The sequence below is a fragment of the Portunus trituberculatus genome, chromosome 35 (assembly GCF_017591435.1).
Source record: "Portunus trituberculatus isolate SZX2019 chromosome 35, ASM1759143v1, whole genome shotgun sequence".
Lineage (NCBI taxonomy): Eukaryota > Metazoa > Arthropoda > Malacostraca > Decapoda > Portunidae > Portunus > Portunus trituberculatus.
In genome coordinates, this window is record NC_059289.1 from 19,843,791 (window position 1) to 19,860,490 (window position 16,700).

A 16,700-nucleotide genomic window follows, 5' to 3' on the forward strand; every position below is an offset into this window, starting at 1 on the left:
GCAGAGTATTACTGTACAATGACGCGTCCTTTGTTTACATTCCACATGTTGCCAGCTAGCGTATTTCCCACTCCACTCTCCCTCCCTTCATAAATTTAAGATCATCAACATTATAAAGTTACTTACATAGTACATAATTAGTGGGCACTGTCCCCGAGAAACCGTCCCACGCGCTTGCCTCGATTCCCAGCTCCCACTTCGCAGCTCCTCCACCCAGCTGATTTGACGTCACACATATGAAGCCACACTATTGGTCAGAGAGAGAGAGAGAGAGAGAGAGAGAGAGAGAGAGAGAGAGAGAGAGAGAGAGAGAGAAAGAAAGAATATGAAAACGAATAAAGAGAGAGAGAGACAGAAAGAGAGAGAGAATATGGAAACGAATAAGGAGAGAGAGAGAGAGAGAGAGAATATGACGAATAAGGAAAGAGAGAGAGAGAGAATATGACAACGAATAAGGAAAGAGAGAGAGAGAGAGAGAGAGAGAGAGAGAGAGAGAGAGAGAATATGGTAACGAATAAGGCAGCGTTTCTCAACCTTTTTACTCCTGTGTAACCCTTAAAATATGTGACAGTTCTCAAGGAACCCCTGCATAAAAACTAAGATTATATACCATATAATATTTCTCATTTTATGTGACGTCAAATCAGCTGGGTGGAGGAGCTGTGAAGGGGGAGCTGGGAATCGAGGCGAGTGCGTGGGACGGTTTCTCAGGGACAGTGCCCATTAGTGTACATTATAATGATTTAGTCTTAAATTAAACTGCTTAAATGTTTAACTTCATAATTTTTACTTTCATTAAACCTTTCACTGTACTATGTTTACTCTCAGTGGAAGTTCAAGTCAGGGGTCAAACTTGTTATAATTGGTTTGCTGAATAAAAAATTTGCTTAATGAACGGGTTTTTAGGAACGTAACCCGTTTGTTAACCCTTAAACTGCTAATTCCTAACTGCTGAATGCTTTGATGCGCCTAAAATATAAACATTCCCATGTCAGAAAAAATATATTTTGAATTGTATGCCATGAATGGCAAACATCCAAAATGCAGTAATACCGAAGTTTTGAATCTGTAAATAAATAAATAGAGTAAGAAATAGGCCTACAAAACTTCATGGGCTTTGAAAAGCACGGGGAACTAGTGACATGTCGGGTGCACTGTATGGTTCCGGTTGGGAGCTGAGTGGTACCAAGCTGGGCCGTTTTCTACACTCTCTCTCTCTCTCTCTCGCTCTCGCTCTCTCTCTCTCTCTCTCTCTCTCTCTCTCTCTCTCTCTCTCTCTCTCTCTCTCTCTATATATATATATATATATATATATATATGTGTGTGTGTGTATGTGCATGTTTCTGTGTATCCTACATGATACGAGTCTTCTGTACAGATGTTTTATACATATATATGTATGATAGAACTTTATCTGTGTGTGTGTGTGTGTGTGTGTGTGTATTTTACCTAATTGTATTTACCTAATTGTAACATACGGGAAAAGAGCTATGCTCGTGTTGTCCCGTCTCCATATCTATTAATGTCCAGCTTTTTCTTAAAATCATGAATATTCCTTGCGTTGACCACTTCCACGTCTAAACTATTCCATGCTTCCACCCTTCTATGAGGGAAGCTATATTTTTTCACATCTCTCCTATAAGTGGCCATTTTAGTTTTTCCCATGCCCTCTCGACATTCTTTCATTCCACATACACAGATCTTCCTTATCCATTTTTTCCATGCCAATCATCACTCTGTATATTGCTATCAGGTCTCCCCTTTCTCTTCTGTTTTCCAGGGTCGGAAGTTGCATTCTTTTCAGTCTGTCTTCATAAGTCAAATCTCTTAAGTCAGGCACCATTTTTGTTGCAGCCCTCTGTACTTTCTCTAGTTTCCTTATGTGTTTCTTTAAGTTGGGAGCCCACTGTATTGTTGCATATTCAAGCCTCGGTCTTATCATTGCAGTAATTATTTTCTTCATCATTTCTTCATCTAAATATACGAACACCACTCTTATGTTCCTCAATAAGTTCAATACTTCTCCAATTATTTTGTTTATATGTCTCTCTGGCGATAGGTCATTGGTAATTGTCACCCCAAGGTCTTTTTCTTCATGACTGGTTTTATGTCTTCATTTCCTATCTTGTACATACTCCTGATTCTTCTTTCACTCTTGCCAAACTCTATTTTCTTGCATTTTGTCGTGTTGAACTCCATTTGCCATGTACAGCTCCATTTCCATATTCTGTCCAAGTCTTCCTGGAGTAGTTCGCAATCTTTGTCACATCTCACTTTTCTTAACAATTTTGCATCGTCTGCAAATAGGCTCACATAACTGGACACCCCATCCACCATGTCATTTATGTAGACCGCGAACATTACTGGTGCCAACACTGATCCCTGTGGAACTCCACTCTCCACCAAGCCCCATTCTGATGGTCTGTCCTTAATTATTGTTCTCATTTCTCTTCCTACCAAAAGTCTTCCATCCATTTTAGTAAACTGCCATGCACTCCTCCTACCATTTCAAGTTTCCAGATCAGTCTCCGGTGTGGTACCTTATCAAAGGCCTTTTTTAAATCCAGATATATTCCATCAGCCCAACCATCTCTTTCCTGTATTACATCTATCACCCTCGAATAGTAACATATCAGGTTTGTCGTGCATGAACGCCCTTTTCTAAAACCAAATTGACACTCACAAAGTATGTCATTTTTCTCCAAGAAGTCTGTCCATCTATTCTTCACCACCCTCTCACACATCTTAGCTACCACACTTGTAAGTGACACTGGTCTATAGTTCAATGGGTCTCTCTTGTTACCTGATTTATAGATTGGGACAATGTTAGCTCTTTTCCAGTCTTGGGGCACTACACCTTCCCTTAATGAGGCATCAATTACTTCACAAACTTTTTCTGCCAGTTGCTCCTGCATTCTCTTAAAATCCATCCTGATACCCCATCAGGTCCCACAGCTTTTCTCACTTCTAAACTCCCCATCATATTCTTGATCTCCTCCACAGTTACTTGAAACTCCTTCATAATCCCTTTCTGTTCCATTACCAGTGGTTTGTCAAAAGCAGTCTCCTTTGTGAATACCTTCCGAAAGCATCCATTCATAGCCTCTGCCATTTCCTGGGATCTTCACTGCATACTCCATTTACTTCTAAACTTTCAATACTTTCTCTATTTTTGATGTTGTTGTTCACATGTCTGTAAAAAGCCTTGGTTGGTCTTTACATTTATCAATTATATCCTTTTCTTGTTTCTTTCTTTCTTCTCTTCTAATCAACACATATTCATTTCTTGCTCTTTTGTAACTTTCCCACTGCTTAATCCGTCTTTTCCTTCTCCACCTCTTCCATGCATCCTCTTTTCTTGTTCTAGCCTTTTCACATCTATCGTTAAACCAGTCCTGCTTTCCAACTTCTCTATGTTGTCTTATTGGTACAAATTTTTCTCACCTTCTTTGTATATTTTTATAAATTCCTTCCACTTTTCATTTGCTCCTTAGCACTCTTGAATTTCATCCAATTTGTCTCTTGAAAGAATTTCTTTAGGTTTCCAAAATCTGTCTTGGCATAATTCCATCTTCCCACTTTATATTCTTCATTTCTTCTAGATTTCTCTTCATCTATCACCTTGAACTCCAAAACTGCATGATCACTCTTTGCTAAAGGGCACTCCACCCTCATCTCCTCAATGACCATTGGCTCTGTACTAAAGACCAAGTCCAGTCTTGACGATGCTCCCTCTCCTCCAAACCTAGTATCTTCTTTGACCCACTGAGTTAACACATTTTCCATTGCCAGTGTCAATAGTGTATTTCCCCATGTTGTCTCTGATCCTTCCATTGACCAGTCCTCCCAACACACCTCTTTACAATTAAAATCTCCCATCATTATAGTTCGTTCACAGCCACCCAACATTTCTTCCAGACATGTTCCTGTATCACTTATCATTTCTTCATATTCCTGTACTGACCATGCATTTGTCTTAGGTGGTACGTACACCACTATGTAGTGCCTCTTTTTCCTTCATTAGTTTCTGCTCTGATCTTTAGCACTTCTGCCTTTCCCATACCTTCTTTCACTTGATCCACCTTTATATCTTTTTAACCAGCAACATCACTCCTCCTCCCATCTTACCTACTCTATTTCTTTTCCAAACATTATATTTCCTTCTCCAACCATCATCAGGTCTTCTCCTCTCTCAGTTTTGTTTCAGTAAGACCCACAATATCTGGGTTCTTGTCCCTCAAGTAATCGTTGAGTTCTAAAATCCCCGATATCACTCCATTTATGTTGGAATACATTACATTCCGCTCATACGTAAGTTTCTTTAGTCCTTTCTTGCTGTACTTTTCTGGGTTATGAACCACTTCCTCAGTCTCATATCCAAGATTCTCCAGAAAAACTCTTTCTTCTCCTCTTCTGTCCTCTCTTCATTTTTTTTTTTTTTTTTTTTTTTGTGTCATGAATCCTCTGTACAGATGTTTTGAACATTAATGTTTGATTGAGCTTTGTATGTGTGTGTGTGTGTGTGTGTGTGTGTGTGTGTGTGTGTGTGTGTGTGTGTGTGTGTGTGTGTATTTACCTAGTTGTATTTTACACCTCTTTATGCTCTGTGGTCCCTCTCCATATCTACACTTATCCAATTTTCTTTAAAACTATGTACACTCTTTGCTGATACCACTTCCTCACTCAAACTGTTCCAAGTCTCAACACATCTTTGGAAACTAAATTTTTAACATCTCTCAGACATCTCCCTTCCTTAGTTTCTTACTATGCGATCTTGTGCTTCTAAAGTCATATTCTTCTCTCAGGATTAGTTTCTCACTTTTTTTTTTTTTTTTTTTTTTTTTTTTTTTTTTTTTCATTTATTTTGATTGACTGTGTGTGTGTGTGTGTGTTTTTTTGTTTTTTCCTCACGAATCCTCATACATTGTTTTATATTTATTTATTTTTGATTACTTTTTTTTTTTGTGTTTTGTGTTTGTGTGTGTGTGTGTGTGTATTGTGTTTGATTCCTTCTTTGTGTGTGTGTGTGTATGTTGTTGTGTGTGTGTATGTTTGAATTGTATTTACCTGTGTGTGTGTGTGTGTGTGTGTGTGTGTGTGTGTGTGTATTTACCTAACCCTTGTATTTACCTAAAGTTGTATGCCCTCTCGACATTCTTCCATTCCACATACACAGGCCAATCATCACTCTGTATATTGCTATGCTCGTGTTGTCCCAGTCTCCATATCTAATCTCTTAAGTCAGGCCATTTTGCAGCCCTTTTTCTTAGTTTCCTAAAGTTCATGTATTGTTGCATATTCAAGCCTTGCAGTAATTACCACTTCTTCATCTAGATATACGAACGCCTCTTATGTTCCTCAAACTATTCCAATTATTTTGTTTATATGTCTCTCGATAGGTCACACCCCAAGGTCTTTTTCTTCATGACTGGTTTTATGTCTATTTTTTTGTACACATCTCTCCTCTTGCCAAACTCTATTTTCTTGCATTTTGTCGTGTTGAACTCCATTTGCCATGTACAGCTCCATTTCCATATTCTGTCCAAGTCTTCCTGGAGTAGTTCGCAATCTTTGTCACATCTCACTTTTCGTAACAATTTTGCATCGTCTGCAAATAGGCTCACATAACTGGACACCCCATCCACCATGTCATTTATGTAGACTTTACTGGTGCCAACACTGATCCAACTCCACTCTCCACCAATCCCCATTCCAGTCAATACCTTCCGAAAGCACAATCCTCTATACAGATGTTTTACATATTTCTTTCTTTCTTCTCTTCTAATCAACACATATTCATTTCTTGCTCTTTTGTAATGTTTGATTGAGCTTTGTGTGTGTGTGTGTGTGTGTGTGTGTGTGTGTCCTCACAGAATCCTCCCAACACACCTCTCTATACATATGTTTTGTACATGAATGTTTGATTGATTTTGTTTGTGTGTGTGTGTGTGTGTGTGTGTGTGTGTGTGTGTGTGTGTGTGTGTGTGTGTGTATTTACCTAGTTGTATTTACCTAGTTGTAGTTTTACAGGGCTTGGGCTTTATGCTCGTGTGGTCCCATCTCCATATCTACACTTATCCAATTTTTCTTTAAAACTATGTACACTCTTTGCTGACACCACTTCCTCACTCTAACTATTCCAAGTCTCAACAGATCTTTGCGGGAAACTAAATTTTTTAACATCTCTCAGACATCGTCCCTTCCTTAGTTTCTTACTATGCGATCTTGTGCTTCTAAAGTCATATTCTTCTCTCAGGATCAGTTTCTCATTATCCACTTCATACATTCTGTTAATCAATTTATAAACTTGTATCAGATCCCCTCTCTCTCTTCTCTGCTCCAAGGTTGGTAGATCCATACCCTTTAGTCTCTCCTCATATGTCATCCCTTCAAATTCTGGAACCATTCTAGTAGCCATTTTTTGTAGTCTCTAATTTTCTTATGTGTTTCTTTTTATGGGGAGTCCACACAACTCCTGCATATTCCAATCTAGGTCTTATTTTAGTACCTATCAATTTCATCATCATTTCCATGTCCATATAGTGAAATGCTACTCCATTATTCCTTAGCAAATTATACGTCTCTCTGAAAATTCTATCAATATGGCTTACCGGTTGATTATTTTCTTCCATTGTCACTCCCAAGTCTTTTTCCTTTTTTCCTTTTTCTAGTTCTACTCCATCTCCCATCTTATGGATTCCCACTGGTCGTCTTTCACTTTTTCCCATTTCCATGACATGGCTTTTGTCCACATTGAATTCCATCTCCCAGTTTTTGCTCCATTTCCAGATCTTGTTTAAGTCTTCCTGTAGTATTTCACAGTCCTCTTTTTGTTTAATGACTCTGCACAGTTACGCATCGTCCGCAAACAGATTTATGTAGCAGTTCACTCCCTCTGGCATGTCATTTATATATACGAGAAAAAGTATTGGTGCCAATACTGACCCCTGTGGCACTCCGCTGTCTACTGTTCACCACTTGGACTTCATATCTTTAACTATCGTCCTTATTTCTCTCCCCCTTAAGTAATTCTTCATCCATCTCAATGTGCTTCCTTTTAAGCCACCCTTCTCCTCTAACTTCCATAATAATCTTTCATGTGGCACTTTATCAAAAGCCTTTTTTAGATCTAAATAAATACAGTCAACCATCCTCTCTCTCTTGTACTTTATCAACTATTCTAGAGTAGAAACTCAATAAATTTGTCACACATGACCGACCTTTTCTAAAACCAAATTGGCTATTTGATAATATTTTGTTGTCTTCAAGAAACTCAATCCATTGCTTCTTTATTACTTTTTCACACATCTTGCATATTACACTAGTTAGTGATACCGGTCTGTAATTTAAAGGTTCTTCCTTCCTTCCGCTCTTATATATGGGAACCACCTCAGCTTTTTTCCACTCCACTGGCACTGTTCCATTTTCTATTGAGCATTTTATGATGTATATTGGACTTGCTAGTTCTTCCCTACATTCTTTCAGTATTCTGCCTGAGACTTCATCCAGCCCCATTGCCTTTTCCTCATCCAATTCCGTCATCAACTTTTTTATTTCAAGCTTGGTTACTTTAATCTCTTTCATATAGACAGTCTCTATTACCCTGTGGTCTTTCAAATTTGGATTCCTTAGTAAAGACCTCATGAAATTTACTATTTAACAGTTCTGCCATACTTTTTTGGTCTTCCACCATTCCGTTTTCTCCTTTTAACCTTTCTATTGTTTCTTTTTGTCTTATTTTTCCATTTATGAATCTGTAGAACAATTTTGGTTGTTCCTTACATTTTTCAACAATGTCCTTTTCATAGTTCTTTTCTTCTTCCTTTCTCACCTTAGCATATTCATTTCTTGCTGTTTTGAAGTTTTCCTTATTTTCTGGATTTTTGTTTCTTCTCCACCTTTTCCATGCTCCATCTCGTTTCTCCTTTGCCCTAGCACATCTTGCATTAAACCAATCTTTCTTTCCTTCTTCTTTAGGTCTATATTTCGGAACATATTCCCTGACCCCAGTTTTGTATATTTCCAAAAATAAGTTATATTTCTCTTGAACCGTTAATGAGTTTTCCATTTAAAATAGTTCTTGAGATTCTCAATATCAGCCTTTCTGTAATTTAATGTCTCCTTTGTATGATTCATCTCTATCTTCCTTCCCTTCTTCTATATCCATTTCTAATATTACATGGTCACTCTTTCCCAATGGGCACTTGTATCTTATATCATCGTTAATTGGTATATCCCTTGTAAAAACTAGGTCTAATCTTGCCGGCTCATCATTTCCTCTGAATCTCGTGTTTTCCTTTACTCTTTGGACCATCAAATTATCTATCAATAGGTTCAGGAATCTATCTCCCCTGGCATCTTCCCCCATACCACTTTCATAATTTTCCCAGTCTACCTCCTTACAGTTGAAATCTACCAATATCACTTTTCTCCTTTCCTTAATGATTCTTGTAAGACTCCTTATTGTGTCATCTATCATGTCTCTGTATTCTTGGTTAGTCCTTGAGTTTGTTTTTGGTGGCACATATGTTCCAATGATTGTTAACTCCTTTTTGTTAATATGCTTCTTAACATACAGTATTTCTGATTTTCCTTCCCCAAACTCCACTTGTGTGTGTGTGTGTGTGTGTGTGTGTGTGTGTGTGTGTGTGTGTGTGTGTGTGTGTGTGTAGTGTAGTTTTACAGGGCCTGGGCTTTATGCTCGTGTGCCCTGCTCCATATCTACACTTATCCAATCTTACTTTAAAAGTATGCACACTCTTGCAGACACTACTTTTTCATTTAAACTGTTCCACGTCTCAATACATCTTTGGAAACTATATTTTTAACATCTCTCAGACATCTTCCTTTTTTCAGCTTTTACTATGCGATCTTGTGCTTATGTCATATTCTTCTCTCAGGATCAGTTTCTCATTATCCACTTGGTCCATTCCGTTGATCAATTTAAAAACTTGTATCAGGTCTCCTCTCTCTCCCTTCTTTGTTCCAGGGTTGGTAGATCCATAGCCTTTAGTCTCTCCTCATATGTCATCCCTTCAAATTCTGGAACCATTCTTGTAGCCTTTTTTTGTAGTGTCTCCAATTTCCTTATGTGTTTCTTTTTATGAGGGGTCCACACTACTCCTGCATATTCCAATCTGGGTCTTATTATAGAACTTATCAATTTCTTCATCATTTCTTTGTCCATGTAGTGAAATGCTACTCCAATATTCCTTAGCAAATTATATGTTTCTCTAAAAATTCTATCAATATGGCTTACTGGTTGATTGTTTTCTTCCATCATCACTCCTAAGTCCTTTTCCTTTTTACTTCTCAGTTCTACTCCATCTCCCATCTTATAGATTCCCACTCTCTTTCACTCTTTCCCATTTCCATGATATGGCTTTTGTTCACATTGAATTCCATTTCCCACTTTTTGCTCCATTCCCATATCTTATTTAGGTCTTCTTGCAGTATTTCACAATCCTCTTTTTGCTTTATAACTCTGCACAGTTTCGTATTTTCTGCAAACAGATTTATGTAACTGTTCACTCCTTCTGACATGTCGTTAATATAAATGAGGAAAAGTATTGGTGCCAATAGTGACCCTTGTGGCACTCTACTTTCTACTGTTCTCCACTTTGACTTCATTTCTTTAACTACCGTCCTTATTTCTCTCCCCCTCAAATAATTTTCTATCCATCTCAATGTGCTTCTTTTTAAGCCACCCTTCTCCTCTAACTTCCATAGAAATCTTGCATGTGGCACTTTGTCAAACACCTTTTTTAAATCCAAATAAATACAGTCAATCCATCCCTCTCTCTTTTTTACTCTATCAACTATTCTAGAATAGAAACTCAGTAAATTAGTTACACAAGACCGTCTTTTCCTAAAACCAAATTGGCTATTTGATATTAATTTGTTGTCTTTAAGGAACTCGATCTATTGTTTCTTTATTATTCTTTCACACATCTTGCATATTACACTAGTTAGTGAGACCGGTCTGTAATTTAAAGGTTTTTCCTTCCTTCCACTCTTATATATGGGAGTGGAAGGAAGGAAGAACCTTTGTGTGTGTGTGTGTGTGTGTGTGTGTGTGTGTGTGTGTGTGTGTGTGTGTTTCTGTGTGTCCTGCATGACACAAGTCCTCTGTACAATACCACAGCTCAAAATGCTACTAGGATTATTGCCCTATGCCGTAAGAAGCTGATATAATAACAGTAATCTCTTGATCGAGATAGAAGTAATAAACTATAGCATAATTTGGTCTCCCCTATAAAGTTTTCTATGTTTTCTATGATACTCAAGGCTGGATTCTACCATGAGTCAAGAGGATTGCCATGTCTCCTACTTTTCCGTAAAACTCAAGTGAGGCTCTTGTTATAGTATCTGAGCCCTCATGATCAACGCTAAGAATCACAGAGCAGGTCTGAAGGAAACATGCCACTTCAAAACATTCCCTGAAAATTCATGATCATATAAGCGATCTCACACAGTACTCAGACTTGATTATATAAGCAATCGCCGCAGTTTAAGTTTTCCTGTTGCCTCACTGTCACCAACTCCCACGATCATTATATTTCATTGTCCATTCACCACCTCTTGCATCTTCTGCATCTGGTCTCTCGCCATATTGCAAGACAACTTTTGAATATTATCAAAAGGCTTTTTTCACAGTTTCTGCAATAATAGAGAGCAAGATAGTGATGTTCTGTCTCTGATACATATAGGAGGTTCAACCACCAAGGACATACCACCACCACCAACAACTCTTATTGTATGTATTTTATATATGTTTTGCAAAGATATACAAATTAGATCACTTTATGAACATTTTGATTGAGAGAGAGAGAGAGAGAGAGAGAGAGAGAGAGAGAGAGAGAGAGAGAGAGAGAGAGAGAATACAACTTTTTTCGCTCTTCCAAGGCTGCTGGACCCATCACGCAAGGCCATCACCAATGATACCACCTCATTCAACCTGTGATATTTTGGTAACCATAGCATTTAGAGATTTCTGTTTTTTTGCATTACAAAGAGAAAGAGTTGCTTGTGGGCAGAACACCATTTGTTCTCACTCATTTATTGAATTTCCAAGTGTAATCAGTTTGTGAATACAGGCTGTTTTGTGTGTTTCTCACCAAACCTCCTGAGTTTTAGGGGTTAATTGTGATGAAACTAGCCTGTTTTGGAAAAAAAAGATTACCAAACATGATCTTTATAACAAAGGAAGAGAAGTGTTTGCCAGGACATAAGCCCATAAAAGACAGGCTAACCCGCTTCTCTGCGCCAGTGCTACACACTGCAAAATTAAACCGTTTTTTTTTTCTAAACTTTTTCAATGGCTGGAACAATTACCTGATTTATAGGTATCAATAGTCAACTTTTAATACTCACCCATTTGAACAATTAAATTTGAATATTGAGTTTCCACTATTATTATTATTATTACAGTGGAGACTCAATACTCGAACGTCTAAATAGTCAAACTTTTCAATAGTCGCATTTTTGACTTAATACTCAAAAATACCTATTAGTTGAACTCTCACATGGCTCCTGCCCCACGTGCCCCACCTCCACCACAGCCAGTTGATTCTGTCATAAGAATAACATTGTCCTGTGCTTTCTCTGCGGAGTTTTTTTTTTTTTTTTTTTTTTTTTTTTTTTTAGAAGCTTACAATGGCACCAAGAGGCTTGTTAGTGGTGAGAATAAGCTTATAAATGTAGTGACAACCATCGGAAGGAAAAAGGAGATTATTGATAAATACGAGAAAACAGGAAGAATGACCCGTCTTGCAGCTGAGTTCTGTATGGCTAAATCTACAGTAGCCACAATACTGAAGAAGACAGAGCTCATTAAAAGAGCTGATGTGGCTATTGGTATGAAAAGGCAATTTAAGCAACCTACAGCAGTGGAAGAAATGGAAAAATTGTTGATTGAATAAGCCAAAGGCAGATGACTGGTGATTCTTTGTCTTTAGCCCATAAATTCCCGTGAAAAGCCCATGTGGTATAAAAAAATAAAAAAAAAGAGGCCATAATTTGTGCGAAGGCTAGGCTGCTGCATTGTGATCTTATTTCTGATACTACATCTGACTCCAATGATGATTTTAAAGCAAGTAAAGGGTGGTTTGTGAATTTCAAGAAAAGAACTGGAATTAATTCTGTTGTGAGGCACAGTGAGCCTTGCAAGTGCTGACAGAATTGCAGCTGAGTAATTTGTGTCTGAATTTAAGTAGTTTGTGGATAAGGAGGGCTTAAGCCCACAACAGATCTTTAATTGTGATGAAACTGGCCTGTTTTTGAAAAAACAAAAACAAAACTACCAAACATGATCTATATAATAAAGGAAGAGAAGTGTTTGCCAGGACAGGCTAACCCTGCTTCTTTGTGCCAATGCTAGCGGCGACTGCAAAATTAAACTGCTGCTTTCTTCTAAACTTGGATTTGGCAATGGCTGGAACAAATGACCTGATTTATAGGTATCAATAGTCAAACTTTTTAATATTCAAATGGCCATTTGGAACAAATTAAGTTCGATTATTGAGTCTCCACTGTATTATTATTATTATTATTATTATTATTATTATTATTTTTATTATTTTTATTTTTAATGTTATTATTATCATTATCATTATTGTTATTATCATTCTCTCAGACAGAATAAGTTGTGAAATGAAAATCAGCAATAGTAAACCACCTTTTGGAGATATATCAGGTAAAAGAGTAGGATGACTGAAATGAGTAGCATGTTTTTGTTGTATTTACATATTTGTGTATTACAGGGCCCGAGCTAAGCTCTCTGTGTCCTGTCTCTTGTCCACTCCTGTCATATCTCTCTTTCATCTGATTGACACACACTGCGTCAACGACATCACTGCTCAGTTTATTCCACTTATCAATACTACGATGTGGGAAACTGTACTTTCTCACGTCATTCAGACAGATGTCTTTTATTAGTTTTTTTCCATGTCTTCAGAGATGATTACTTGTGGTCACCTTTATCAATTCTCTGTCCAATATGTCGATCTTGTTCACCAATTTATACATAGTTATCATGTCTCCCCTTGTTCTTCTCTCTTCTAATGTGGTCAGCCCCAGTTCCCTCAGTCTTTCCTCATAGTCTAACTCCCTGAGTCCTGGTACCATCCTTGTTGCCGGCCTCTGTACCCTTTCCACCTTCTTCACATTTTTCTTCATGTGCGGTGACCAGACAAAGCTGCATATTCTAACTGGGGTCTTATTAAGGTGCATATATCTTCATCATTCCTTCATCTAGGTAGCGGAATGCAAAGACCAATATTTTGAAGCATGTTATATATTTTCCCAAATATCTTGTTAATGTGTTTCTCCGGTGACAAAGTGTTTTGCACGTTACTCCTAAGTCTTTCTCCTCATTGGTCTCTTCAATTTTCTCATCACCCAGCCTGTAATCCCTGTTTGGTCTGTATCTACTTCTTCCCATTTTCATAACATGGGTCTTGTTTATATTAAATTCCATCTGCCACTCTTTACTCCACTCATATATTTTATCAAGATCTTCCTGTAACTTGTTACAATCTTCCACATTCTTTACTCTCCTCATAATTTTAGTATCGTCCGCAAACATATTCATGTAACTGTCAATTCCTACTGGCATATCATTAACATAAATAAAAAAACATGATGGGACCAAGCACTGACCCTTGTGGAACTCCACTGGTTACCTTTTTTCACTCAGACTTTCCTTTCACCACTGTTTGCATTTCTCTTCCCACTATGTAATTTTCCATCCATTTTGCTAATTTATCACTTACTCCTCCAATCTTCTTTAGTTTCCACATCAGTCTATTGTGTGGCACTTTATCAAAGGCCTTTCTCAAGTCCAGGTAAATAGCATGCACCCATCCCTCTCTATGTTGTAGTATGTCAGTCACTCTTGAATAAAAACATAATAAATTGGATACGCACGATCTTCCTTTTCTGAAACCAAACTGCCTTTCACTCAGAATGTTTTCACTTTCTAGATACTCACTCCACTTTGCTTTAATTTTTTCTTCACATACCTTGCACAATATGTGGTTAGACAAGTGTGTAACAATATCAAGCCACAACAAGAGATTTTTTCACCTGTCACTCACAGTCTAGAGCTGTAAACAAGGTATAGAAAAGATGTCTCAAATTTTCCTTTGTGTTGCATAATATAGTTGTCTGAATAGCACACAATGAGGAGACAGGTCTCATTTTCTGCATATGATCACCATAGCATTCCATTCTATTCAGTTCACATCATTCACTGCCTTATCACAACTACCATAAATAAATTTGCTGTCTCTGTTGTTTTTTCCGCTTAGTTGTCCCCTTTTCCTGATTTAGGATTAAAGCACATACATTAATACACATTGTTTATTAATGTACATAAACAACTTCCTTGTGCACCAGATGGGGGTGGAGGTGGTAATGGCCTTGATTGTACCTCACCAAAGGTTTGATGATTATAAGAATAGCCAGTGGTGTATGGTATCACATGCTGGTGAAAATTCATAATGGGGTACCCGTTTGAAAATATACTAATTTATTCCTTTTATGATTATGTCCTTAGATGGTACTGCGACCCCATGTCCAATATGCACTGCAGGGTGGTGAGAAGATCAAGTTTGGCAATGTGATGGCCACTTACACTATTATACCAGAGGTAAGGCTCCCACACACTCAACATCTTTATTTTGTATATACTACAGTGGTACTTCGATATACGATTTTTATTCATTCCATGACAATCGTATATAAAAAAGAATCATATATCAAATCCATTTTTCCCATAGAAATTAATGGAAATACAGTTAATTCGTTCTTGTGATATGAATTTACCCCCCATCCAAAAAAAAAAAAAAAAAAAAAATGACGCTTTAAATACCAACAAAATATAGGTTTAATATAAGATAAATACAATGTTTATTGTATGCATGATATAAATTAACTATATTGCTCAAAGTAACAACTTAACCCGAGAGAGAGAGAGAGAGAGAGAGAGAGAGAGAGAGAGAGAGAGAGAGAGAGAGAGAGAGGATACAAGGGGCCTGTTTTCTCACGCTCTAGCCAAGGCCGCTGAACCCAATCAGACACAAGGCCACGTAAACTGATGATACTACCTCATTCAGCCTGTGATATTTTGGTAACCATGACATCTAAAGACTTCTGGTTTTTTGCATTGCAAAGACGAAGAGTTGCTTGTGGGCAGGAGTAAACATATGCTCTATGTCACTGTGTCACCAACGATGGAGGGTGGTAGCAAGTGATTTCACTGTGTCTCATTCCGCCACCTCTCCCGCGAGCATTACTTCTATACCTCAGGTCTCTCACCATGTTACGGGGAGACAACTTTTGAATGAGAGTGGTATCAGAATAGGCGACAGCAAGAGAGAGAGAGAGAGAGAGAGAGAGAGAGAGAGAGAGAGAGAGAGAGAGAGAGATAGGATACAAGGCGCCCATTTTCTCACGCTCTTGCTAAGGCTGCTGAACCCGATTGGACACAAGGCCATGTAAACCGATGATACTACCTCATTCAACCTGTGATATTTTGGTAACCATGACATCTAGAGACTTCTGATTTTTTTGCATTGCAAAGAGGAAGAGTTGCTTGTCGGCAGAAAACCATTTGTACTCACTCGTTAATTGAATTTCTAAGTGTAATCAGTATGTGAATATAGGCTATGTTGTGTGTTTCTCGCCAAACTTTTACTTTTGGGACCCATGATAACAGGGTCTTGAGTTCACAAAACTTAATAAAAAATACACACTGCCGTAGAGCACAGACACATACATGCACAAAGGATCAACATCTATACACAACGCGGGCTGAATGTTCGGGTGGACGCGGGTAGCCGAGTGATCGCTGCGCCACCTACTGATGGCTAATTGTATCTTAAAAATATTGTCGTATTTCAAGGTGTAAATTATATAAAATTTTTCGTCGTATATAAAAAAAATCGTATGTTAGGACGATCGTATGTCGAAGTACCGCTACTAGGAATGGCAGTACCCAAACATATATAATTGTATCTTAAAAATATCGTCGTATTTCAAGGCGTAAATTATATAAAATTTTTCGTCGTATATAAAAAAAATTGTATGTTAGGATGATCATATGTCGAAGTACCACTACTAGGAATGGCAGTACCCAAACATACAGTAATCTTGAGTTACAGGTTTAATTTATTCTGTGATAGAGCTCGTATCTCAGTTTACTCCTTTGAATTTAATTGAAATGCTGTTGATCTCTTCCTGCCACCCAAAAAACATTAATTTGTAAAAATTTCTTACATGTTTATAGATAAGAAAAAGATGTTTATCAATAACAAATGTTGTATCAAAACAATGAATTATAAGAAAAAAGAATATAGATAATTAAACTTGTTTTTATAAAGTATATTTATTTGAAAGATCAGATGACTTGGCTAACAAAAGTATGGAGGAGATGGGAGTTTATTTCGTATCATGCTTTTTCAGTTACTTTAGTTCGCCACAAACTCTCACGTAATCGCTGAGCTAACTTACTCATTACTCTCTTAAGTCTACCCTTTATTGCTGAACTTACCATATTTGACAGCATATAGGACGCGCCTTTTTCCCAGAAATTTGGCTGAAAAAATCGGCCTGCATCTAATATGCGAAGTTGAGACTTCTTATAGGCTAATCTTCTCCCAGACACTCACTAAGCTAGCTTACAATCAGTACTTCTACCT

The 16,700-nt window shown here is 37.6% G+C and overlaps 1 protein-coding gene across 1 annotated transcript in view; it reads left to right on the forward strand.

Moving 5' to 3' along the window:
* Positions 1–16,700, forward strand: part of LOC123513293 (mediator of DNA damage checkpoint protein 1-like) — a 94,223-nt gene that overhangs the window by 12,364 nt on the left and 65,159 nt on the right. Inside the window, exon 5 of the mRNA XM_045270375.1 lies at positions 14,558–14,650. Within this exon, the coding sequence (XP_045126310.1) occupies positions 14,558–14,650 (93 nt within the window). The remainder of the gene's footprint in view (positions 1–14,557; positions 14,651–16,700) is intronic.